The sequence below is a fragment of the Pleurodeles waltl genome, chromosome 4_2, assembly GCF_031143425.1.
Source record: "Pleurodeles waltl isolate 20211129_DDA chromosome 4_2, aPleWal1.hap1.20221129, whole genome shotgun sequence".
Classification (NCBI taxonomy): Eukaryota; Metazoa; Chordata; class Amphibia; order Caudata; family Salamandridae; genus Pleurodeles; species Pleurodeles waltl.
Window position 1 is genome coordinate 679,057,223 of NC_090443.1, and position 27,626 is coordinate 679,084,848.

A 27,626-nucleotide genomic window follows, 5' to 3' on the forward strand; every position below is an offset into this window, starting at 1 on the left:
TCATTGATGCGAAGTGAAATATGGATAGCTCTAACTTTTTTGTCAAAGTTGTTGCAAGAGGCCACAGATGACTTAGGAGCCGAAGAGATAGAGGGGTTAGTAGACCGTGCAATAACCTTGAACAGGCGCATGAGTCTATTTCTTGCAGAAATCACAAGGGCTCTGATATCAGACAATTTGGCTTTGAGGACTTGGACTTTGTATTGTTTTCTCACTTTGAGAAGCTTACCCATACTCAGGAAACATAGTTCTTTTTTCCATTCTTTCTCGTATTTTTAGATGAGCTTTTGTTACGTTCATAAAGCTCTTTAGAGAACCAGGACCTAGAGGGTTTTGGTCCGGATGATTTGCAATTCAGGGGTGAACATTTATCAATAAGTTATTCCATGCAGGAAATGTACTTGTTGGTGGCCTTGTTGATGTCAAGATGAGGTGTGATCGCAATTAAGGTGGGAAGGGCCATGATGGCCATGGCTTCTGTGTTCGGGTTGGATGTGTCTCTAAAACATATTTTCTCTTTCTTGGGTTGCCCATATGTTTTGGTGTAAGAGCCAGTTAGACAGAATGGGATATGCATGTGATCAGGCCAGTCCACTGAGGTGGGGTCATATGTCTTAAAGTAGGGGGAATTGGAGATTATAAGATTATCAGATTGTGGTGTGTAGGTTTATTGCAGTGTTGTTGGAGATCGTTGGCATCGAGAAAGGAGATAAAAGTGTCCACATAACTGTTGCCCACGTCTCCCCAATGGATTTTGAAGTCAGCAAGAAAGATATTGTTGTCAGAGCTGATAAATTGAGAGGAGCAGAAATCCATGCATTCTTCAATGAAGGTGTTGTTTTGACCCGGTGGGTGGTATATTACATTCAATCTGAGATTGGAGGTAGTGGATGTCGACAGTTCCAATGACAAACTATTAAAAGACTGAAAATGATTTGTGGGGAGGTTTCAGCATTTCAGAGAATTTCGGTGAATGTGTGAAAGTCCTTCACCTTGTCTAACTTCCTGGTCGCGGCACAAAATGGATTAGTTGGAGGAAGAAGACAGTCTAGAGAATGGTTAGATGCGTCATTGAGCCACGTTTCTGTGAGGATCAGGATATCAAGATTATGGGTCAGGATCGAGTCTGATAACTCTAGACACTGTTTGACTGCAGATCGACAATTGTATAGCATGCAGTACAGGGAGAAGCAGTGGTGTTCCTGATTTGGCTGATCTGGAGGGCAGTTGGGATTTATATCAAGTTAGCAGGGGATGAGCGCACACTGGGATAGTGTGATGAGGATAAGGGTGACAGGAAGACAGGGAGTTACTGAGCTGGAATAGAGCCAAAGAGAAGATGTCTATTCTTTGAGAGAGGTGTGGGAACAAGGAAGGGAGCTTTTTGATCAGAGGCCAGTTATGTTTGGTAATCGTGGAAGGACTGGGGTGGATTGTCAGGAATGTACTCTGGGGGGCTGAGGTGCAAGAGGGAGGAGGTGCTTGTTGTTGGTGTCTGGTGTTTGGAGATGTTGGGGCAGGAGGCAAAAAAGAAAGGGGGGGCATATGAGCTGACTGCGGAGATGAAAAAGGAGGGGCAATGGCTGCCAACATGAGAGCTAATGGTTTGTGGAAGGTTGGAGAGTAATGGTGCGGAGATGGTTTGTGGGAGGGATTTCTGGAGGTATGGAATTGATGGTGAGCTATGGGTTGTAGTGGGCATAACAGGTTGTAGAAGAGTTTGGGGTGAGAAGAGTTGTCTGGGCGGATCAGAAGGGAGGGCTTGTGGGTGGGGGTGTTATGGGTGGATGGAGAGGGGATCATAGAGGATCGTAAGAGGGCCTGAGGGTGAGATAAATTAAGTCAATCATGTCAGGGATTGTGTCATTGGCTTGGAACATGATCTTCCCATTGTCCATTGTTGTAAATGGATATGGAAAGGTTGCCCAAGGGGTTGAAGGGGGAGCAGCATCCGAGTTTGGTCCAAAGAAGGGGAGAAAACTGCATAAGGATCTGATCCATAGGTCAGTGTTGTGTGCGAAGAAGAGGAGGTCAGTTTTAAAGCACCCTTTGTATTGGCGGTGGTATAGGTCTGCGAAGAGGGTTTCTGGGAAGCCTCTCAAGGTCCTGTGTTTCAAGTTTTTCTTTGCATGTTTCGAAAGATTTGGGGGGTATTTCATCTTGAAAGCACTTATGCCAGATTTAGAAAGGGGCTTTGGAGGGGGAGCTGATGGCAGCCGATGTTGATGACATTTGGGGGGTGATGCCAGGATCCAACTTCTTACACTAGTTCTCAAGGGTATTGTATTTTGGGTTTGCTGAGAAGAGGGGCACTTTTAATGGTAAAAAACCCAATATGATTTCCTCTTAAAGATAATCAGTTGATAATGAGCATGGGGTCATTCTTTGATACAATGTGAAGAACTGGTAGGGGTAGCTAGTCGTGCCGTCAAAGTTTGTGGAAGAATTTAATACCATTCGCGGACGGCTGCCCATTTGGAGATGGAGTGCTGTCTTTGTGTTAGTGAAGTCCTTTGACGCTTTCCATGACATGGACTGTCATTCAGTTGTTGAATAAGAAGGGCCACCATTTTAAAAAGGGGGTTGTTCATATGTAGGGTGGAGAAAGGATCCACAAAATGGAGGGCACTACAGACAAGAACCCAACAGAAGGCACCAAAAAAGAAGGCACAGCACGATATGCCCTGCCAGTGCCAGGCTACACAGTTACAAGAGTACAGACAATGCAATCAGAAAGGGGTCAAAAGAAATGGGCAAGCCACTCCTATGCGAGTCAGGAACTCCATCAAATGATCAAAGGAGAGCGCACCAGACATTAAGGTGAGGGCAGAGGCAGTCTTCTGGTCATGCAGGACTGTTCTGAGAAGACAGTACAGTTACAGTCATCCTCACCGGAGGGCAGAGCACACTCTAAGGACAACTAAAAAAAATACATAGAACATTCAAAAATATTTCAAGAGCGGGTCAGATAGTAATGGCATACTTCAGCTCATAACAAAGGTAGAGAGCCCAGATCTAGGGCTCACGTATCACAAGCTGGTGTTCTCCAGCTTAATTATTGCAGGTAGGAGGGAGCAGGACTGACAAACAAGGAGCTTCAAGCTCAGGCAACACCGAACCAAAGAACACCAGATGGAGATGCAAAGTCGGTCCAAAGCAAGTTAGCAGGTGGGTGTGACCAAGATTGATCGGGGACACTGGTACAAATGCAATCCCCCCCCAAAGAGCTACAACTGAGATGCCCATTCCAACCTATGGCAGCAGCAAAGGACACTCAGCACAGCCTCGTGCAGAGCGGGGAGTTCAAAGCCAACAAGATTATTGAAGGCAATTTCGGGGGGTGGGCAGAGGCAATCCAGAGTCCGTGGAGGATCAAGACTGAGCCGGGACTGCAGCAAGGATATAACCTACCTCATACTTCCACATCCGGGAAAAAAACTGGCTCCAACAAGTACTGAGGTCTCAAACAGTGTCCAACAATGTATATCACTAACAAGGCCAAAACTTGAATGGAAGCATGAGGGACAGCTTCAAAGCAACATGAGCAAGGGAGCCAGTGCTACAGGCCGAGTCACCAGGAAACCAGGACAGAATGGGGATGGTCCTCTGAGATCAAGCTAAGGGGCATCGGTGTCAGTATAAGCAGTTCATTGATTGGATGTACTGGAGCAAGGCGGATGGCAGGGCATACGTTGAATTTAGTGTCTGTTTCTGTCAAGGGCCATTGACAATGCTTGCTTATTTTTACTATCTGTTTACATAATAGCCATTATTGAAGATATGTTCATGAGCCCGATGCAAGCCCTCCTCCAAATTCTTATAAAAATTCTCCTTCAGTGTCCCTTCATGTTAGTGTGCAATTTTATGCCAGGTGCAATGTGCAGAGGTCTAAAGGCAGTTGTCCGGCAGTGCAGGTGCAACAAGAATACCACTAATTACACTTGCATTCCTGAAGTCTTGCTGCCAGAGACTGGAAGGAATAGCTGACTAGGATAAGTCTCCTGGAGAAATGGGAAAGAACAGCTTCTAACTTTACTGTCAAGAAACCTGTTGGGGAAAGATGGCTAAAATTATATATTTTTTCTCATCCTTACCTTTATAGCCTTCCTCTAAAGCACAGGTCCAGCTTGGTGGCCTTAACTGTGTTTTCTGAGTAGGCACCCTAAGGTTGCAGTGGATTCTAAATGTGCCCCATAACTTTAATTCTGAAACTATGGGCAAGTCGTAAATAGTGGGTGCAAACTGCACACCAAGGACCAGATGTAGGCCCTTTTTTTGCGACTCGCAATTTGCAATTGTTTGTGAATCCCAACTTGCGAGGCGCAAAACAAAATTTACAACAGTCTCAAACACTGTTTGCGATATGCCAATGGGTCTCCAGGGACCTGTCTCATTAATATTCATGAGGCAGGTCGCAATTTGCGATCCATTTGGGAATGGTCACACTCACAGTGATAGTGGCCTGCTGGGGTCAGCAGTTTAAAAAAAATGTCAGCCCGTTTTCATTAAGGGAAAATGAGATGCATTTCAAAAATATAAATGAAACGTTTGTTTAATTTTTCAGTGTAGGCAGTGATCCTTGTTATGCCTGCTCTGAAAAAATGTTGGGGCCCCCATTCACAAAGGGGAAGAGGACCGTTGGTGACCCCTTCCTGTTTGCGAATGGGTTACTACAAAATTGAAATTAGTGGTAACTGCAATTGTTTTGCTATCGCATTCACGGTCACAGAACGATCACAAATGTGCCTGTGAGTGCTATTAGAAAGAGACACCCTTGGAACACCCATTCCTAATAGCGAGTCGCAATCCCTATTTTGTGAGTCGGTTACAGACTCACAAAATAGGCATGGTACATGCTACAAGGCCATTTTGCGGTCTCAAAAGGCAAATGTTGCAGTTTGCAACCCAAAATAGCTTTGTACATCTGGCCCCAAGTTTTTTCAACCTGCCCAGCATTTTGTACTAATCAGATGCATCATGAAATGAGCATTCACAGACGGTAGCAAAACATCCTTCCTCATTAATCTTAATGAGGATGAATGTAATTTGCATTCCAGATGAACCACGTTGAATGTAGGGATGTAGACCGGAAAGGGACAGTAGATCTTTATTTCTGATCTCACTTTCCTGCCAGGAAAACTTATTTTTTTATATTTCTCCATGTGCTTCTAAAGGGATGGGTGCTGCTTTATAAAATGTCCTATCGGATATGACGTTTGGGATTAAGCTTTGGGTTCCTGGACTGCTGCTTCCCGATCCCGGAACTCCGACTGCTCTCCACCAGGGTGGCAATGACGATTGCTGTCCCTCGGTCACAGTTTCAACTTTGTGAATAAGATACAACACAAAGTTGATAGGCAGTATCTGATCAATGGTTTGCAACAAAAGTTGTAGTTGTAAAGCACTAATATACACTATTGCAACTCCCACATGGGAGAGAGACAAGTTTTGAAAGCTCTGTCCTACATGTGATAGTGGTGGGTTTCAAAACACATTTTGTTTATTATAAAATAATGTTCTGGCTCGTAAAAGAGGATTTGTGCAAAGCACTCTTCTGCATTCACAAATTCTGTATTTTTGCGATGCCAAGGCTTTGCAACCCCAAAGTGTTTTCTACAAGAGACCCTTTTTTGGATGCAGCAACTGATGTATCTGTCCCAGCGTTTTGAGAAAGTGCATTGAAACATTGTAAGGTAAGGTGAGGTCCAAGATGTGGAGGGGAAAAGTTGTTACATTCATGTTGAACATAGCAATCTAGCCAGTCGACAACTGCAAATTTTTGTATTGTTAGTATATCGAATGCACCTTTCCTGAAGTTTACAGCACAAATGTGTACTTAAATTATTGACCTTAGAGTGGAAATATCTCACCCTGAAATGTTTGCCTGATAAGAATTGAATATTTACATTCCTACCATGGAATTTGCATGGACAGCATTTTCTGAATAAGCAATGCAAGGATACATCATATGTGAACTGTTGAAGACTGATGTATGGATGCTGAAAGAAATCCACTTAAACAACTCCCAGCATTATAAGATGATTCCAGGGACGGACCTATTTGATTGTCGTCACGAGAAAACGGAAAAATTGGCTTTGGACATTTCACATAGAGAATGGCAGGAGACGGGTCCTGCGTACAATTGTTATATCAGTTAAACATTGTCTCATTCAACTAAAATTCCAACATTTGCTTTTAATACACCCACAGAAGCTGTGGATCGAAGGTAATCTTATACCCCACAAATGTTTTTGATGCAGTGAAGAGGGAGGTTTCTTCTACGTTTTCTGGGAGGTATCAAGGGCGATCTAAACACTGGAGCAGGTGGTTTGCTACCTTATCAGAAGTACTGTCTCAAATAGTGAATCCTTTTCCCAGGCTGGCCCACGTAGGACCTCTGAAAGAGCTGGAGCAAAACCAGGAGAATTGAACTTTGGTGGGAGTTTGAACTGTTCTGGTGAGATATTGCAAGATTTTGAAACTCTGAATCTATGCACCCTTTTGGTTAATGGCTCAGGGCAATGGGCTTGAGTGGCAAATTTGAACAAATAATTTATTTGGTCAGGGTTTGACCCCACAAGCACCACACTGTCTTAAGCAAGTGGTGCACTCATTTTAGCTTGTCCTGTGACTCTTGTGCAGGATGGTGCATTATGCTATTCTGTACACCAGGCTTCTACAATGAGTAGCTGTGAGCAACTGGTAGCTCTCCAGCTCCCTGTAAGTAGCTCTTTTTAGTAAAGCCCAGCCTATTAAATTGTAAGCGTTTGCATGGTTGAATAAATCTATGTACAACAAATTACACAAAACTGTGTATTTTCAGAGCCCATAAGCTGATGTGTGGAGAAAAATGGTTGAATTTCTGGAGTTATTGGAGAGTTAAATCATGCAGCATTAAGGAGCCTTACTCCTGTGATTAACTTGGTTCCACTGTCATTGTAGCGATGGCTGTTATATACTACCTATCTATGGACATTTCACATTGACAAAGCATTGGTTTAAATTAATGCTGACAACAATGAATGATGCACTAATGTGACACAACTGGTAATCTTGCAAATTTTGATCACTAATTCAGTTTTGTCTGATGTGGTCACTATTGCAACTCGAGTAACCCAGGACACTTTTCATTAAACATGAGTAGCTCTTATCACTGAAAAGTTTAGAAACCTCTGTTCTAGGGGCAAGTTTTAAATTACTTGGACTTTATGTACTTTACTGAACACCCTTACATTAGGCAGTAGCTCAGAATGTTTTTTAATGGGCAGAAGTAGCTCTCAGTACAGAAAGGTTTGGAGATCCCTGCTGTACACTGTGCCCTAACACTGTCAATTGTAAGTAAAATAAAATTAATAAAATATGGTTAAAGATTACTCCATTGTGGGAGTCCCATGGGTTTTCTGCTTTATATAGCACAGGGTCACCAGGAGTCATTTATCAAATCCAAAAATGGATGGGTTATAATACCAATGGCTCATGCTTTGACATCAAGGTTTAGTATGCCATCACTCAAGTCATTACCATGGGTATTGAGTGTTATTAATACAGACGACCCTAAAACAGATTATCAAAATTAATTTTATGATTTTGTCTTGCAAAGTCATGATGCCACAAGTGATATGCAGACAATAGGTGGGGATTTTAAATGCATGCAGGGCGCTAGTCTTGAATACTCATCAACACAGGCAAAACAGTGATCCAAAGTTGTAATGTGTACAAAATATGGCATGTTTTATAGGGGCTTTGAAGTTTGATAAGCCACATTCATCCACCTACATTGTCTGATCATGCCCAAGTGCAGCTATCTAAGGAACATATTTGGATTAATGAAATGATTGTTGAAACCAGATGGGGTAACTAACCTCGTATACAGCACATCCGTTCTTAATGCTATTCAACTGAATTTTTAAAAGAATGTGACCTCTAAGATAGAGTGAGTTGTGATTTGGAAGAGTGTATTTAAAGTGCATTTAAGGGAATGACCATGTAGATAGAGGGCAAGATTTAGAATGTTACATGGAAAGGGCAGACGCTTCGGGAGGTTGGGCTAGATTCCCTCATGCTATTATTAGTAACCATGAAATCTTCCATTCTTAGTACGACAGGCTTTCATTCCAGATTTGATGGAGACACATCTAATGAGGTTAAATTTGTGTCACTGAATGCTTTTTCCCATACGTAAGGCACAGGGAACAGACAAGGTTCACTTCTGGAGTGGTTATCAAGATGTGAGTATGGGTGAAACCCAATCAAGAACTCTACAGAAAAACAGTGAGAAGGTGTCCTGAAAAAGTAGGGCCATTGGCATGCCCGCTGTTAGAGACTTTACTTGCTTCACTTTGTGGTGGTGAGATGGGCATCTGTTTGAACATGGTCAAACTTCCTAGGGGAGATACTGTAGTGAAATAGCTCCTGAATTAGGATGTCTTGGTCTAACCATCTAAGTTTAAGTGTTAATGGATGCTATATGCTCTTTGAGGTCAAAAATTGTGATATGTCCAGATGGCAACATATAGACTTTGTTAGACCTGACAGCCTTAGGGTGGTCCTCCCCCCAACATTTTGCCTACCTCCTCCACTTTTCTGACCTAGGTTTATGCTGGCTTTAGGACTATGTGCAGTTTACCACTACTAACCAGTGCTAAAGTGCTTATACTGTCTCCCCTAAACATGGTAATATTGGCATACCCCCATTTACCATATTTAATTTACCTATAAGTACCTAGTGAAGTACACTACATGTGCCATGGGCCTGTAAATTAGATGCTACTTGTGGGCCTGCAGCACGGATTACACCACCCACTTAAGTAGCCATTTAACCATGTCTTAGGCCTGCCATTGCAGAGCCAGTATGTGCAGTTTTACACTGCCATGTTTACCAGGCAAAATAACCCTGTTGCCAAGCCCAAACCTTCCATTTTTATACATTTAAGTCACCCCTAAGGTAGGCCCTGGACAAATCAGAGGGCAGGATGCAAAAAGCAGAACATGCACTTTTAAGTTACACATGTTCTGGTAATGAACAACTGCTATCTTGCCCACAGGATAACATTGTGATTACTTTATTACATTTTATAAGTATAACTCACAATCTGGAAAAGATAAGACTTTCAAGTTTGGTGGTTCTGGAATCACAATTTAAAATCACAATTCATTGTGAAGTCGGACTTGAAATTGTAATTCAAAAAATGGTACTTTTAGAAAGTTGACATTTTTTTTACTTTAGCCATTTGGTACCTCATGCCTGTCTCTGCTCACTTGTCTGGGGCGGATGACAGCTGGGCTTTGTGTATTCCCCCTATACAGTCACACACAATGGGAGCTTAGGTTTGACATGATGGGCCGTGATGGGGCATTCTGGCAGGATGGGAGGGAGGATCTATCCACAGCCTCAATTACAACTGAATAGGATGTGTCTTGTCTGGAGCCAGTGCAGAAAGGGCAGGACCTCTCTGTACTTCAAAGGCTTGGGTATAAGTACTGGACCTCTTACACGAATAAGTGAGTACACTTCTGGGCCTGTGACTACTCTTCCAGGAAGAAGGCCTACCTTGCTGCTGAAGGATTGCTACTCTGCTGGACTGCTGCTTTGCTGGACTCCTGCCTTACTGTGCTGCCTGCTGTTCCCCTGCTTGAGGGAGAAGTACTAGACATGCATCACTTGAACCCAGAATGACTTTAAGAGTCAGCTGACAGGTCTCCTGCTCTGAAGTCTCAGGAACATAACAGACTTCCACCCAACCTGCTTCTAAACCTGGACTCTTCCAGCTGTGAGTCTGCCCTGTCAAGTGGTGCCACCTCAGTCCTGGACCCTTGGAAGTGTGCCTAGGGTGCTTACTGTAGCAGAACCAACATATCCTCAGTCATCCTGATGCATTGCTGCTGTTGCATGGTTTGTAACCGGTGCATCACTCCTGTTGCGTGTATCGGAACTGGCACATCGCTCCTGTTGCGTGGATCAGAACTGGCACATCACCACTGCTACAGGAAGAGGTCTAGCTTATCACCCCCTGACCCGCTGCATCTCTGAACCAACACATTGTTGACATCTGCCTGGAGAAAATCAGCACATCCCCTCTACTGCATGTGGAAAATCAACACATCTTCTCTGCTGTGGCGTTTGAAACCAGCTCATTGCTTCTGCTGCACAATGCATCTTTGACATTGCCGCAATTTGGATTAGGGTACTTTTGTTCAGTTTGCCTCAGTGGGATCGGGTATCCGGCCCCAGCTCCATTGCAGTCGGCCTGAATTTTTAACTTTGACCTGGTCAGGTGCGATCAGGTATTCCTGGTTAGCGCTTCTTGCTTCTAAGCACTACTTTACAGATTAAGCTTTAAAAGTTCACAACTCAAGTTCCACTTCTTGGATTTTTGTTGAATGGTTAAATCAAGTTCTATTTTATAACCTGGTGTGGAATCTTTTTGTGTAGTGTTTTCACTGCTTTACTGTTTGAAGTGTTGTACAAATAGTTTACACGTTGCCTCTAAGTTACACATGACTGCTGTGTGCCAAGCTATCAGAGGGTGAGCACAGGTTAATTTAGGGTCTGACTGACACTTACCCTGACTAGGACTGTGATTGTTGCTTGACCAGGGCTCATACGCCAGTCAACCACCAATCCAATTTCAAACAAACATTAAGCATCATTGGCATTTGGACCTATAGAAATTAAGCAACCATAGCATTATGATCTATGAACATGTATAAAGAGTCACTCTAGACAGAACACTTTTCTGTAGCTATGAGAGAGGCTCAGATTGGAGTGTTTTAAAACACAAGGAAAGATGCAATGAATTGTTCTTTGCCATCCAATATAATTGCACAGTCAACACCAGGTTTCTGGACAACATTCCTACATATGCATAAACAACTCTATACAGATCTGGCAAGTCTCAACCTTCATAGCAAAACACCCAGTAATGTATACTGGCTATTCACTGTCACAAAGATATTGTTTAGTCCTTAGTCAATGATGTCCATGTCAACACTAGAAGTCAAGATAGCATTTGGCTTGTTGTCTTGTGTATGTCTGCTGCAGCATCATTGATAGGCTATATTTTATTCCAGGTCTGAAGCATCGTATGAATCAACAATGGCTCCTGTTGGAGTAAATGCACAGAAGATCTGAAAATGCTTTCTAGAACACAGTATGCAAACAGATTGTCTGCTATTTCCATTGACGTTTGCACTTGCCCTCAATCCTTTGGTGCAGAACATCCAAAATAGATGCGCTTTATGATTGATGGAAACTAGTCAGTTTAAATCACCTTTTGGAGATCTGTAGTTCAGGTATAAATTAGTAAAAGTCTGAGATATTCCATTTTCAGGCACACTAGCAGTCAGGCATGCCTTTTGACTCCATTAAATACTTGTGGATATGCATCTTTTGATATGGGGAGCTGATGCTATTATGCAAAATGTCTGATGATTGATTTTTTTAATTACAGGGTACATCATTAAATTGAGCTCTCCCTTTTAATAACTGGGTGAATTTGCATTATGTGCATTATCCAAATGCTGTACTACCTACATTCTATACAATGTTTGAATAATATTTGAAGGATTGCAGAGCACTAGTGATAAAAGCAATGTGAGGCTATAAAAACCCCATGCTGGGAGCATTTGATATGAAAAGGCCAATTGACAGTGAAGTCGTAAATTTACTTCTCTATTTTTGGGTAGTGCAGTTATAATTTGCCTAGGCCTAGAGATGCACAACCAATCAGAGTCCAAATGCCAAATTAAAGAGACCGACGGATGCCCCTTTTATATATTGACATAGCATTTGCATTCCAAGGTTGTACTCTATAAGGGCTGATACTCATCAGCAGCAAATTTTAAAACTGGGCAATTTATCTTCGCACAAGTCCACTAAGTCATACAAGGTTGATTACCACATGTTCCCAATCCATATTCACCTACAAGTCAAATTTCTGACAAACTATGACCAAAGGCCCGATTCAGTTCATGGTCAACCAGTTTTGACAATAAAAAGGTAAATAGCTGATGCATTTATTATATCTGCCTCTTTAATAGAAAAAGCATAACTCCTAAAAGGCATTCAAGATTTCAAATCCCACCCAACTGCTTCCTGCATGAGTTTTGGAAACATTCTCAGAGCTGCAAAATAGCCTGCAGCAGGCCAAGGAAGGTGAGCTTTACCACACTAAAGTAGGTATTATTAATCTACAACAAGTGTGTAGTGCTCTGCCAATAACTTCACTGAATGGCCAAATATCCATTTCAGCATTGTGCAGAGTAATGTACATTTCCTGCTGCAAAATCACGACAATGAAGCCAGATATTGCAATACCTTAAAACCAGTCTACCTCTCCAATACCACAGAACCACTATCCTAGTCAGTTCTATCTCATATTACCCCATTGCAAAATAAAAATACTCCACTTCTGGAACCACCCAGATTCGAGAAAGAACGGACATACACATGCTCTTTTCCTGGAAACACACCTAGAATCTTGAAATCCCTTCCACCAGAAATACACACAACCCATCCACAGCAAACTTCAAGAGAAATGTCAGTGCATTACTCTTCCAAAGACACCTATGCACAATTGGGAAATATATCCCTTGCCCCTCAATAGCTCTGACAAGAGTTCTAGTAGGCTCCTCCCTACACCAGCAAAAACACCAAATTATGAGACTGAGGGGGTTATTCTAACTTTGGAGGAGGTGTTATTCCGTCCCAAAAGTGACGGAAAAGTGACGGATTTACCAACAGCCGTAGTACGAGTCCATTATATCCTATGGAACTCGTAATACGGCTGGTGGTATATCCGTCACTTTACCATCACTTTTGGGACGGATTAACACTCCTCCAAAGTTAGAATAACCCCCTGAGTCACAACAACCTGGCAGCACCTACTAACGCTTCGCAAGCGATGGAACTTTGCAACTCACAGATAACAATAGTTAACCTCAATCAACATGTGCTATGTAATCACCAACTTACTAATTGCATCTTGTAAATATTGAACTATGTAACAAAAATATCACAGATAACAATAGTATCCGCTTCAGTGCAGGCGTCTAACTCCCTGGTGCAGGTCACAACCAGTGGCCGACATCAGGAAGGGGTTAAAAAATCCTCCGATGCATTGCATTGGAGGATTTAGTTTTTAAATTAAAAAAAACCCGGGAGACCCGGAAGATCTTCTGTGTCTCTGCCCACCCCTCCACCCTCCCATTTGTGAAGTCAGCACGCCGGAAGGTGCGCTAACATCACTATCTGGTTTCCTGACTGGAGCAGGAAGTGGCCTTGTGGGCCGCTCCCTGCTCTGGTCAGGATAGCAGGCCCAAATGGGCCTTCCCGACGTTCGGGAAGGCCTTGTTTGAAAGGGGACATTTGTTTGAAACAAGGCCTTCCAGAACAGGTTTCCTGGCCCTCTATCGCAGCGCTCCTGCGATCTAGGGCCAGGAAACACCACTAGACACCAGGGATTTAATTTGGGGTGGTCGGCCCCCCTCGGAAAACAGACCACCCCACCTTTTTTTTTTTTTTTTTATGGTAGGTTTACCCCGGGTGGTCGTAATCGCACCTGATTGCACCCCCACGGGTTTAAACATGTTTAAAAAAAATAATACATTTGAAAAAAAATGAAATGGACAGGGGGTTGCCCATGAGCAGGGTGACCCCCTGTTGGGGCAATCATTTTTTAAAATTGTTGTATGATTTCCCTGGGGGCCACTATGGCCCGAAGGAAACAATACAGCTATGTAAAAAAAAAAAAATATATATATATATATAGACATATTTATGTAGATATATCTATATAGATAGATATATCTATCTATATAGATATGCATATATATATATATATAGAGATAGATAGATGTCTATGTATAGATCTATATAGATATACATATAGATATATAGCGCACGTTTGGTTTCCCGGGGGCTCCAATAGGCCCCCAGGAAAACCACACCCACATATATAAGTGATCTATATATATATATATATATATATATATATATATATATATATATATATTCACCACCAGTTCTCTTGCAGTTGCAGCTTGAGTCTTCAAAGCAATACACATACTTCAACTGACGCGTTTCAACTGTAAATTTTAGGCAGCAATAAAAAAAGTAAGTCTTGTGATTATGTTTCTGCTAAAAAAGGATCTGACTTTTGTCTAGTGGCAGTTTTGATGCCATAAAGTGGCACAGAAGGTTTATATGCCAACTGCAAAGATCAAATCTGTATTTTATGTAAATAGCTGAGTAGATTAGTAAAGTCAGCCATTACCTGTGCTATAATAAATGCAATGTATGTGAGGGGGGACTATGAAGAGATGAAGGGCACTTTTGCTCGGTGGTAGTGAGGGAATCCGAGGAGGAGGTCATTGGAGTGGGAACACCAATAATGATTGTTGGACTGGGTGCTAGAGGCGCTAAAGACTGTGACGACTGTAATGTGACAAGGGAAGTAATAGTGTGTCTTTTTCTGTGTGTCTTGAAAGAACGTTCTGATTGAGGGAAGAAGCAAAGTTAAGGTGACCCCTACTGTTGCTAGTGTGTGTGTGTGTGTGTGATATGTGCACTTTTGTGACTGTCTACGTAGGCTAGTGTTTTAGAGCAACAGTTTAGCCAGTCAGAGGAGTCCCATTCGATAACTCCTCTTCCTTTGATTATTGGGGAGGTGATGAGGACAGTCCTGTTGTCCCTTCGCAAGCACAGTCTGTGCAGCGGGACAATAGCAGGTTAGCCCAACCCAGAGAGAAGGTGCACACAGAGGCAATCACAGAGAGAGTGCTCTCTTGGGAGCTCCCCAATTTAGTTCAGCCCCAAATTCCACGCCCAAATCGTATTGTGGAGACATCAAAATTATCTATCACAAAACAACCTGGTTTTGTAAGGCAGGCACATGTGTTTTTGGTCCTGGTCTCGGCGGCCATATAGGGAAACCTACCAAACCCAGACATTTCTGGAAACTAGACATTCAGGGGAGTCCACAGAGGTGTGACTTGTGTGGATTCCCCAAAGGTTTCTTACCCTGAATACCCTGCAAAGGTGAAATGTTGAATTAAAACTCGATTTTGTCTTGTATTTCTGTCACACAAACTACAGGAATATGCTAGTATCCACATAATTCCTACCGCCCAGTGTTTCCCCACCTGTCCTGATAATAACGCTACCCCACTTGAGTGCCTGTACCTAGTGCCTGCATCAGGAATGGATCACACCAGGGTCAACAGTTGCCCTCATGTGAGGACCAACATTGACGTTGTGTGATCTATTCCTGTTGCGGGCACTAGGTCAACCCACACAAGTGAGGTAACATTTTTATCAGGAGACTTGGGGGAATGCTAGGTAGAAGGAAATTTGTAGCTCCTCTCAGATTCCAGAACTTTCCATCACCGAAATGTGAAGAAAAAGTGATTTATTTGCCAAATGTTTAGGTTTGCAAAAGATTCTGGGTAACAGAACCTGGTGAGAACCCCACAAGTCACCCCATCTTGGATTCCCCTCGGTGTCTAGTTTTCAAACATGCACAGGATTAGTAGGTTTCCCAAGGTGCCGGCTGAGCTGGAGGCCAAAATCCACAGCTAGGCATTTTCCAAAAAACATGTCAGATTTCAATGTAAAAATGTGATGTGTCCATGTTGCGTTTCCTGTCTCGGGCATTAGGCCTACCCATGCAAGTGAGGTACCATTTTGATCGGGAGACTTGGGGGAACACAGAATAGCAGAACAAGTGTTATTGCCCCTTCTCTTTCTCTACATTTTTCTCTTCCAAATGTAAAACAGTGTGTAAAAAAGACGTCTATTTGAGAAATGCCTTGTAAATCACATGCTAGTATGGGCACCCCGGAATACAGAGATGTGCAAAAAAACACTGCTTCTCAACACCTTATCTTGTGGCCATTTTGTAAATACAAAGCTGCCCTTGATACCTAATTTTCACTCTGAATTTTTTACCAAATGAATTGCTGTACACCCGGTATACAATGAAAACCCATTGCAAGGTGCAACTCCTTTATTGTCTCTGGGTACCAAGGGTTCTTGATCAACCTATAAGCCCTATATATCCACGCAACCAGAGGAGTCCAGCAGACGTAACTGTATCTTTATTTTGAAAATATGACATCACGGGAAAAAGTTACAGAGTAAAATGTGGAGAAAAATGGCTCAATTTCAATATTTTTTTTATTTCAGCTGTTATTTACTGTAGAAAAACCTTGTAGGATCTACACAAATGACCCCTTGCTGAATTCAGAATTTTGTCTACTTCTCTGAAATGTTTAGCTGTCTGGGATCCAGCATTGGTTTCACACCCATTTCTGTCACTAACTGGAATGAGGTTAAAAGCACAACATTTTTTAAAAATGGGGTATGTCCCAGTAAAATGCCAAAATTGTGTTGAAAAATTTGGTTTTCTGATTCAAGTCTGCCTGTTCCTAAAAGCAGGGAAGATGGTCATTGTAGCACCACAAACCCTTTGTTGATGCCATTTTCAAAACCACATGCTTTCTTTTGCAGCCCTTTTTTCCCAAAACTAAATTTTAGCTGTATTTTGGCTAATTTCTTGGTCTGCTCCAGGGGAACCAACAAACTCTGGGTACCTTTAGCTTATGTGAACAAAATGTTATAAAAGCCTAAGACTGAACTACCCCAAATAGCCAAAAAAAGGCTTAGAACTGGGGTGGGGGGAGGCCCAGCAGCTAAGGGATTAACCTCCTGGAATCAATTGGTGCTATATAATCACCAACTTACTAATAACATCTTGTATATATTGAATTATGTTACATTAAGAACACAGTATGTAACCCCACAATCTATGTAACCATCAATAAATGGTGGGTATATTTTTACATACTATATAGCCCTCCGATGCCCTCTGGTCATGTATTTATATAATCCCTGAAATATATGAATACATAATTAATGCTTCTGTCATCTTTCAATAAAACTTCAATCCTATTTTGCGTCAAGTAGCACCAGGCATAATAACTGAGGATTTTTCACTCATACCATTTTCAGCATAAATCTTACTAATGTTGCCTTATCTATGGAAGTTGTTCACTGGCCATCAATAATAAATGATTAATAGAAATGGGGTCTTTAGTTGACAGTCAGGTTATCCCTTGTCCAAGCAAGGACCCTTACTCTAGTCAGGGTAAAGGAGAATTGCCCTCAGCCCTTGGTGGCTTGCCACTAGCAGGCAGGCTTAACTTCAGAAGCAACGTGTAAAGTATTTGTACCAACACGTACAGTAACTCAGTGAAAACACTATAAAATGACACAACACAGGTTTAGAAAAATAGATATTATTTATCTAAACACAAGACCAAAATGACAAAAATCCAACATACACAAGTCAAGATATTAATTTAAAAAAAGAAAAAGAGTCTTAATCCTTTAGAAAACAGTGAGAACGTTGTTACCGCACACATGTACCTGGACAGCGTCAAAATAAAGCTGCACGGGCGAGTGTGCATTGAAAAATGCCAGCGATGCTTCGATTTCTTACCCGCAAGCAAGAACGTGCATCATTCCGTCTCCAGTCAGGTCGGCGTGTGTTATTCTTCTCTCCTGCAAGACAGCGATGCGTCGGTCCAGACAGGCACCTCGGATCCGGGAATCCGGGAAGGCTTTGCGCGGATTTTACACACCCAGCGATGTTGCATCGAACTCCGGTCACACAGTGTCAAGAAACCGCGCTGCGTGGGGGCCTGCGTCGTTAACAGCAGCCGCTGTGGGTATTGCACGTCATTTCTCCAGCCACGTTGTGTAAATCTCCCAACCGCGACACAGGTGGAGCGTTGATTTTAGCCGCGAGGCCGGGGGCGTGTTGTTTATTAGCCACAAGGTGCATGGTGCAGCGAAAGCTTCCCCTCACAGCGATCTTTGTGGTCAAAGAGAAGTCTCTGTTATTTTCAAGATCCTGCCTTGTCCAGACCAGGCCCCAGATACACACCAGGGGGCTAGAGACTGCATTGTGTGAGGGCAGGCACAACCCTTTCAGGTGTAAGTGACCACTCCTCCCCTCTCCTCAGCCCAGATGGCCTATCAGGATATGCAGGCTACACCCCAGCTTCCTTTGTGTCACTGTCTAGAGGAGAGGTATAAACAGCCCAACTGCCAAACTGACCCAGACAGGGAATCCACAAACAAGCAGAGTCACAGAATGGTTAAAACAAGAAAATGTCTACTTTCTAAAAGTGGCATTTTCAAACACACAATCCAAAAACAAACTTCACTAAAAAACGTTTTTTAAAATTGTGAGTTCAGACACCCCAAACTCCACATGTCTATCTGCTCCCAAAGGGAATCTGAACTTTAATAATATTTAAAGGCAGCTCCCATGTTAACCCATGAGAGAGTTAGGCCTTTCAACAGTGAAAACCGAATTTGCCAGTACTTCAATTTCAGGACATGTAAAACACATAAGTACATGTCCCACCTTTAACATACACTGCACCCTGTCCATGGGGCTACCTAGGGCCTACCTTAGGGGTGCCTTACATGTAGTAAAAGGGAAAGTATAGGCCTGGCAAGAGGGTACACTTGCCAAGTCGAATTGGCAGATTAAAACTGCATTCACAAACACTGCAGTGGCAGGTCTGAGCCATGTTTACAGGGCTACTAATGTGGGTGGCACAACCAGTCTGCAGGCCCACTAATAGCATTTGATTTTCAGGCCCTGGGCACCTTTAGTGCACTTTACTAGGGACATACTAGTAAATCAAATATGCCAGTAATGGATAAGCCAATGTACACCTACAATTTATACAGGAAGCACTTACACTTTAGCACTGGTCAACAGTGGTAAAGTGTCCAGAGCAAACAAGACAACAAAAACAGAGTCCAGCACACAGAAACAACCTGGGGAGTGGAGGCAAAACATTAGGGGAGACCATGCCAGTGATGCCAAGTCTAACAATGATTAATACAATCCACAACATACAAACGTTTGCAATGTGTTGAACTTAATTACTTTTATATACTTTTTCAATAATCAGTCTCAGGACAGCCATGGACTGGTATGTAATCATCAACAAATATTTTAAATACATAAATACTCTTCATGTCCTAGTGTTGTTTCAAGATGCCCCATCAAAAGTGTAGCTTAGAGTGCTGTTAAGCCGCAAAGTGTTTGACCAATAGAGCATTTTGGGTCTTTCACTGGATTCTAGATTTATGCTGTATAATCTAAATTTTTATCTCTTGGGATGCCTTGAATATTTATGCCTTCTCACAGGGATAAAAACATATGTATTCTAGATTTTTGGTGTTACAATTTGCAAATTTCTGATGGTATAGTCTCAGCCTATTATAGATTATAATGATACCTTCAATAGAGTTACTCAGAGCAATGCAATCACCACATTTATGATGTCCATCCACTGGTGGGAAACACAAAGTTTATCAAAGGAATGCTTCTTTAGATTTTTTTTATATGTGTTGCTTCTCACAATGTTCGCATATTGAAAAAGATCTGTGTGTCGTGGATTGTGCTAATCATTTATTATTGATGTCCAATGAATTAATTATTGTAACAGGAGTATAATGGGTACCTCCATCATAGATCTTAAAAGGCCCTCACCACATTATTGCAGACATCTGTCTCAAAAATCAAACATGCAATCTTCATACTACTACTTAAAACTTAAAAAACATATCTTTTTAAATGTGATCCCGCTATCACCACAACTTGTGCACACTCTGATTAATGCATGCACAACTTTCCATACATTTGGCGATTTACCACCTGTTGCACAATTTCCCTTATGGTTTAAGATGATGTAGTGGGACATAAACCACATTTCTAAACCTCACAAAGGTATGACACTCATGACCTGGACCAAACATGCTTCGGTTTACAAGACATCTCAGTGGTATTTGAAAACATTTTGTTGCTAAAGTTAAAAGCTAGTCTAATAACCCTATGAATGACTGTGCTATTGTGTTGCATGTCTTCCCTAAACAACCACACCTAGAAATTTAGTTATTTTTTGTTGTCCTCATCATTATTGATTGTGGAATGTCACAAGAATCAGCACTTCTGCCAGCCATTCCTGATTCTTCAATTTCTACATAGTTCTGTTGCTAATTTTTTAGGAAACCCTGGATGTCATTAACGAGACATGTTTGGATGATACCTGGAATTATTTTAAACTAATGGATAGATCGAGAGATCATAATTGTGAAAAACTGGAATATTATTTTCGGTGGATGCTAGTCCACCGCTAGTAATAATGGCTCTATTATGTTAGGTCCAGTAAAGGTCTCAGTAATTTAGACTGAGCTCAACCTCTTGTAGCTGTGGCACAGTGCAGGCAGGCTTAACTTACTTGAATAAAGTATTGCGAAGAATCAAAACAGTTAAAATGTTGAAAGCACAACACAATAAATATCCCACTTCAATATATAAAAATAGAGAATATTTTACTGAACAAAATTACACCAAAATGACAACAATCGAATAAGGGTAACCAGATATATATATTTTTTAATTTGTAAGTAAAAATAACTCAAAAAATTACAAAGCCCCAACTGTGAGCAAATGATTGCACTAGACCGGGACAAGGGTAAGGTATGAGGCCGACTGCGATGAAGTGCCGGTCAAATATGGGGCCCAGGTAGCTCCCAGTTAAAACGTTATCTTCAGACTTAAGAATATTTCTAGAGAAAAGTTGGTAATTGACGAGTTATCAGTGAGGCAAGCTGTATTCAAGTCAGTGACTCTGGATTGCGTGAAGAGCAGGGTGCTGGTGCAGTCGTCGATGAAGACGAGAAAGCTCTATGCGGGTGAAGTCCAGCACTCATGCTTAAGGGTTCTCAACATCAAAAGGGTTTGGCTCGGCATCACTCTTGATGAAGCCCTCTACACCAGCAAGTTGGATCCGACCGAAGATTTGTCTTCAGCTGCTGCAGCTCAATTGCATTCCTAATCTCCAGCAGGTTCTTCAGGAGAAAAGTGGTCAAAAGGTTTCTAAGTCCCAGCTTTTGGAGTTCGGGCAGGAGAAGATAACTCTAACCCCAGTCAAGGTGTCCAGAATCCCAAGAGCAGCACTGTCCAGGACTCACTCCAACAGAAGCCACCAGGAGGGTAGATTGATAAAACTGTTCAGCGTGGCTGTTCAGGAAAGTGAGCTTCTTGCAGCATTTGTTACACAGTAGCTTAACAGGAGGTCAAGCAATTGACTCTTGAAGTCAATGTCTTATTCCTGGATACAAATGGGTTCAGGTCCAGCACTTACAGTTCTCCCTACAGATCACAACAGGAGATGCAGACCATCTTCTGTCTTCCTTTGGTTCAAAAGTGTTCTTATGTACTGGGTGTGCCACATTTATGGCCATGTCACCCTCTGGGTGGGGGGAACATCTGCCCACTGTCTAACCAACGGGGTAAAAGTTCCCAGGATTGATTCAACCCACATTTGCAGCACTTCCTGTGTGTTTTACAGTAAACCATTCCATGGTGCTCCTCTCTACCTAAAACCAAGATGGCAGAACCTTTCCTCCCCTGTGCAGAACTCCTGTGCCGACCCTATAGCTATAGCCAGGGAAATGATAAACCCTCCCCTGTGGTCACTCTAACCTTGTCCTGGGGGCAGTTCTGCTCCCATCCCACTGGAAGTGGTGCCTAGCTGGCTATCAGGACAATAGAGGGGGCAGGCCCAGGTCTGAGCTACATCTGCCAGTGACAGAGTAGACATCCTTTGATTTTAATGATGTTCCTGGGCACAGCCCAGATGGTCATCCTGTCAGGGAAAGGTCAACCCCTTTTCCTTGTCTCAGCTATGGGAGCCACTTCACACCTAAACAAGGAGTCATTCAGCTCCTGAATGACACTGAACACTGGCAGAAAGGCGCATCTGACTCAGGAACGAATGACAACTTTCTAAAAGTGTCATTTTCAAAATAGTACTATGTCTCCTTGGATTATTTTCCTAGTTACTCCCAAACTGAAGAACTGAAACAAGGGGCTGTAATGTATCCCAGTGCTTTTCTATGGGAAAACCAGCCCTGTCACAATGAAAATTGACTTTGGAGTTTTTTCACTGCCATGACATGTAAACAATAAAATACTCATGGCCTACAATTCAAATAACATGCGCCATTCCTTATAGGAATGTAGGGCATACTTTAGGGGTGACTTATAGGTATTAAAAAAGAAAGTTTAGGCCTGGCAAAAGGCTTATTTTGATAGCCTGAATTGACAGTTTTAAAACTGCATACTCATTCTACAGGGATAGGCCTGGAGACATGCTTTGCATTGTCACTTTGGAGGTGGCACTTTATGTGCCAAAAACCACTAGTGACTTATAACATACAGGGTGGCCACTGGGTACACCTTTGCACCATATACTAGGGACTTATAGATACGGTAAATATCACAATCAGTAGTGTAGTCAATTGCAACATGCTTCAAGGGTCAGAGCACATGAACTGAAGAATGGTTAACAGTGCCCAAAGTCAAAAAGCTTAGCACAAGTCCAAAAGATTGGAGTGATTCTGCAAAAAATAGGCATTTTCTTACAATACCCAAATGGGAAAGTACTTGAAATAAGCCGAGCACTAGATTACACTTAGTTTGGACTGCCTCGATTATCATAAAAATGAGTTTGTTCTCCTGGGTTTAGTTAAATCTTCACCCCACCATTTCAACTGACTTGATTCTATAGAACCACCTGGTATAACAGTAAAGGTTTGTAGTTTGGGGATATTGCTAGAACAGAACTTATTCTTGACTCTTCAGCTAAACACAGTCATAATGTGTCACATCACTAGTGTTACCTATGCAGAATAATGCATATATTGCTGTATCTTTTTCCACAAAAATACAGGTGCAAATGTGGTGGTCATTTTCAGCAGATACTACAGCAATGCCATCTACATATTATTTGAAGAAAAATATATTTTTAATTACAAAATGTTGAGAACTAAGCAACATCTCTCCAACTCATAACTAAATGCCTTTTCGACATCAAACCATCATTAGAATGCTACACTAACTCCCAGTTAAAAGAAAGCTCACAGTTCAAGACCTGGTATCTAGTGTTCTGGGAATTGCTTGGCCACACACCTAGATTCTCCTACGGGATCATCGAGTCAAGTCAGAGAGAAAAGATCTGTGGGACAATTACACAATTTATTGGGCTAGTCACTCGAGAGCACCCTCCCTATACATCGAAGGCTTGAGAAAGACTTATTGAAGTTTTAATGACTTTAAAAATGAGACATAGTAGCTCTCTACCTGCGTCTTGAACATTCTGGCCTAGTGCAACCAGAACCTCCGCAGATGTCAAGCTATTTGAGGCCTACTATTTATCGGTCTCTTAACCTGACAACATTGCTGCTGTTGTATGATCATCATTGATTTCAAATTAATACTTTTCGCCTCCTCCCTCCCTACTCCTACTCATTTCAGACACAGGAAGTCACAACACCATGAAGCTTAAAACATAGTGGACGCTCGTATGCTTGTAAAAACTTTCTCATGACCTTCCCACCCCGAGCATCACTCTATGTTCCCCTTTAAAAAGGGATCTTATGCGACATACAGATGCAAGATGCACTCATCAAAACCAACAAAGGAATAAATGCATGCATACTTAAATACATCTCACCGTCAAGAAATTATCATACCAAGACTGATGTTTTTCATTGCTTCAACGACTTTGTTGTCACAATAGATACAAGGAATATTTAAGCTGTGTACACATCACTTCTAGTGTGCTTGCTTGATTTTGGAAACATTCATTGGAATATTGCATTGTCAGCAGAAATATAATTAGGAAATTTTGCATGTGAGCAATTTACCTGTTGTTCGGGAAAATGTTTCAAGTTGTGAATCCGCATTTGGTCCTAAAGCAATTGTATGAACTATCGCACCACTAGCTTTTACTTCTGTAAGGCACTCATGTAACTTGGGGTCTTCTCCGTCTGTCAGCAATATGATTTCAGAACCAGGTGTACTTTTAATTTTCAATCCAATTTCCTAGAGAGCGAATACATAAAGAATAAAACATATGTAAAATAAAGCACTTATGTTGTAGCATTGACAATGGAGTATCATCACTTGTAAAAATAAAATTAGTTTGATAGGTTACATTGAGTGAAATACTAAGCATCCATCAGTCATACCTAACACGGAAATTATTCAAGTTTATCTTGCCAATCTGTCAACTCAGAAGAGAACAGCACTCTGAAACAAAGGCAACTTACATGAAACCTGGACTATCGAAAACTACTTCCAATAAAATGACATTGCTTATCTTACTATTTATTTATCTATTTTGTTGTGTCCTCAAAATTAACTGTACTACAAATACAATCGTTTTAGGGCAATTAAGTGTGATATGCCTATCCCTGATTGAGGAGCTGAGGACCAGTGAGTTTGATATTAATGAAGAGTCGTTTCATCAAATTGTGCAGATAATAACTTTTTTCTATTCGTGTGTTAAGTAGAGTATCATGAAGAGTGCTCTAATAATAACAGTCATAACTTTACTAGCGATCACTAGGTTCAAAAAAGTACATCACAATACATCACATAAAACATTAAAAAACATAATCAAATAAATATTAGTTTGAAATAATCCAATAAAATGTCAAAATACAATATCTACAAGGCGAAGTTAAAACAGTACAAATTACACAAAAACAACCTAAGACCATTAAAGATACAAAAATGTGGAACTTGCAGCAAATACATTATAATATCAACAAAGAAAACATGGATCAAAGGAAAGATGAGGATAGGTAGCTTGGTATTGATCTCCAAAAGCCACAGCAGTAAATAACATCCTGCAACAATGTGCATCAACGTAGAGGTAATAGGGTGACCAGTGCATAGCTACAATAAAGTATTAGAGTAACAATGTGCAATATAGAGTAAACCCTGTCTACCATGGATAGTACAATAATAAAGTAACATTACAAATTTAAAAACCCACGGAATACTGAACCGACATTAAGCAGTAGTTACTAATGCTCCCTTGTGTGCTGGCAAAACAATGGTTTCCATTTATGTACTTTTTACGGCTTATCCATAGGGCGAATAAGTATTTGGCTGCACTGAAAACCACTACTCTTCTAGTATTAGTTTTAAATAATCTAAATGCTTCCATGGACTTCCTGGTGCCCAAGTTCTTACGTAATGGCACAATCCCACTTCTTCTGAAGCTGGCAATAAGATTGACAAAAGAAAAGTGCATGGGTGAGTGATTCTGAACCTTCTTGGCCTGCAGGACAAGAGTTGTCGGTTGATGGGTAAGGACCCGCACCTAATTGTTCCCCCCCTTGCTGTTAAGCTGCAAGTCCTGCTCATCACATCAAGACTGAAAGGAGGTTAATAGCTGTTGCAACCACTGTGGCATCTTGGAACTCAACGGGGTATCATCTTCGAAGAGTATAGCAGGAACTCTCCTCCCACCTGTTTTGGACGCATCACAGCCATCCCTGTTCATGTTCCAATCACTCCATTGATGTATGAGGAGAAAAGGTTAGGGGCCAAAATGCATCCTTTATGACCACTCAGTCTACCTGAATTGGATCTGTCAGTGTCCCTCCCTCTGCCTATCTGATGTGGGCAAAATTATCCATATGCAACCTAATAAGGATGTTCAATAAAGAGGAGGGTATGCCCATTGCTCCCAGTATCCTTCACAACATCCCCCTAGGCACTAGGTCAGAAGCAGACTGGAGATCAACAAAGGCAACATAAAGTTTCCCTTTGTTGATTATCACCTCTTTTCAATATAAACAGGTAAAAATGAACAACGGGTCCACAGTACTTACATTGGCTCTAAAACCCTCCTGCCAATCTGACAAGACCCTTTTTTGGTTTATCCACTCTTACAGATGTACCAGAACATGCTTAAAAAAATCTTTTGGGAGGGAACCAATAAGGCTAATCGGCCTAGAGTTCCTTGGGTTTGGCCGCTCCCCTTTCTTATACATAGTTAGAATTTCTGCTAGTTTCCATGAGGGAGGCATGTCCATACCAGAGAGGGCCAAGTTAGAAAGCATGTTTATGTAGGGCCCCCACATTTCTGGATTTGATGAATAAAAATTGTTAGGTATCCTATCGGGTCTTGGAGCACTGGTTGGGATACAAAAATTAATTGGATACATTGGGGATCATTCCGACCCCGGCGGGCGGCGGGCACCGCCCGCCGGGCGGAAGCCACCCAAACACCGCCCCGCGGTCAAATGACCGCGGGGACCATTCTAACTTTCCCGCTGGGCCGGCGGGCGATCTTCAAAAGATCGCCCACCGGCCCAGCTGGAAAGCCCCAGCAAAGATGAAGCCGGCTCCGAATGGAGCCGGCGGATTTGCTGGGGTGCGACGGGTGCAGTTGCACCTGTCGCGATTTTCAGTGTCTGCCAAGCAGACACTGAAAATCTTAATGGGGCTCTGTTAGGGGGCCCCTGCACTGCCCATGCCATTGGCCATTGCATGGGCAGTGCAGGGGCCCCCAAGGGCCCCACGACACCTGTTCCCGCCAGCCTGGTTCTGGCGGTGAAAACCGCCAGAAACAGGCTGGCGGGAAGGGGGTCGGAAGCAGCGCCGCCATGGAGGATTCATTTGGCCAGGGGAAAACTGGCAGGAAACCACCGGTTTCCCTTTTCTGAACGCGGCTTTACTGCCGCGGTCAGAATTGGCCAGGAAGCACCGCCAGCCTGTTGGCGGTGCTTCCGTGGTCGTTGGCCCTGGCGGTCAATGACCGCCAGGGTCAGAATGACCCCCATTGTTTCCTTAAGCGAAAACTTAAGGGTGTTAGCATTACAGCAATCACTATTTCCTAGAAGCTCCCTGGCATCCTTGTTTGTGTCACCCATAATAGTGTACAATTTAATAAAATGTGCCACCCACTCCTGGGGTTGGACACAAAAATCTAGTGCTGTTTTTTTACCATTGAGACAAATTGCAGCTGTCTTCCAAAAATCCTTATTGTTTTTGGTGGTCAAGGCATCATGTAGAGACATCCACAGAGAGCTTTCTGAATCCCTTTTTGCTTGAACAAATGTTTGCCGATAGCGTGACCTGCACCTAGCTATCTCAGGTTGGAACTTTTGTTGAGTAGAGACTACGAGCTCACTTTAGCTAACTTACATGCTCTCCTATACCAGATATCAGGATTGAACACTGATTTTCACTTGTGTCAGGCTTGTCCTGGGAGCTCCCTAGTCAGGGTAAATAATAAATCATAGCTGTTTATAGATTCATAGATCATAGACTCAAGCAGTAACTTGGATAACATTTCAATCTCCTGCTTTACTCTTTGTGATACTACCACTAGTGCTTCCATGTTTTCCCCCACCCAGTTCCACTTAATGTGCTTCCTGTCATTTGTGTGTAAAAGTTCACCCAGGTCCCTATTTCCACGGCTTACAGATGTTGTGTTGGTCTTATCCATAAGAGTCAATAAGAGCCATTGTGGTCACTATCTACACGGTCCACCACTCGCATATCCTGAATAACTGTCTGAAGATTTACATCGGCCAGACAATAGTCTATTCTCCTACTGTAACCCAGCCTATTAAAAGTCATCTTACGCTGACAATCAGAGGCTGTTGCAGCCATTTGTGGCTCTAAGATCATATTCTTTAGATAATGCCACAACCTGGGCAGCTTTAGTTGACT

The 27,626-nt window shown here is 42.2% G+C and overlaps 1 protein-coding gene across 1 annotated transcript in view; it reads right to left on the reverse strand.

Annotated features, from left to right (window-relative positions):
• The window catches only part of LOC138293182 (calcium-activated chloride channel regulator 1-like), a 417,394-nt gene that overhangs the window by 126,603 nt on the left and 263,165 nt on the right, over positions 1 to 27,626 (reverse strand). Inside the window, exon 8 of the mRNA XM_069232259.1 lies at positions 23,798 to 23,975. Within this exon, the coding sequence (XP_069088360.1) occupies positions 23,798 to 23,975 (178 nt within the window). The remainder of the gene's footprint in view (positions 1 to 23,797; positions 23,976 to 27,626) is intronic.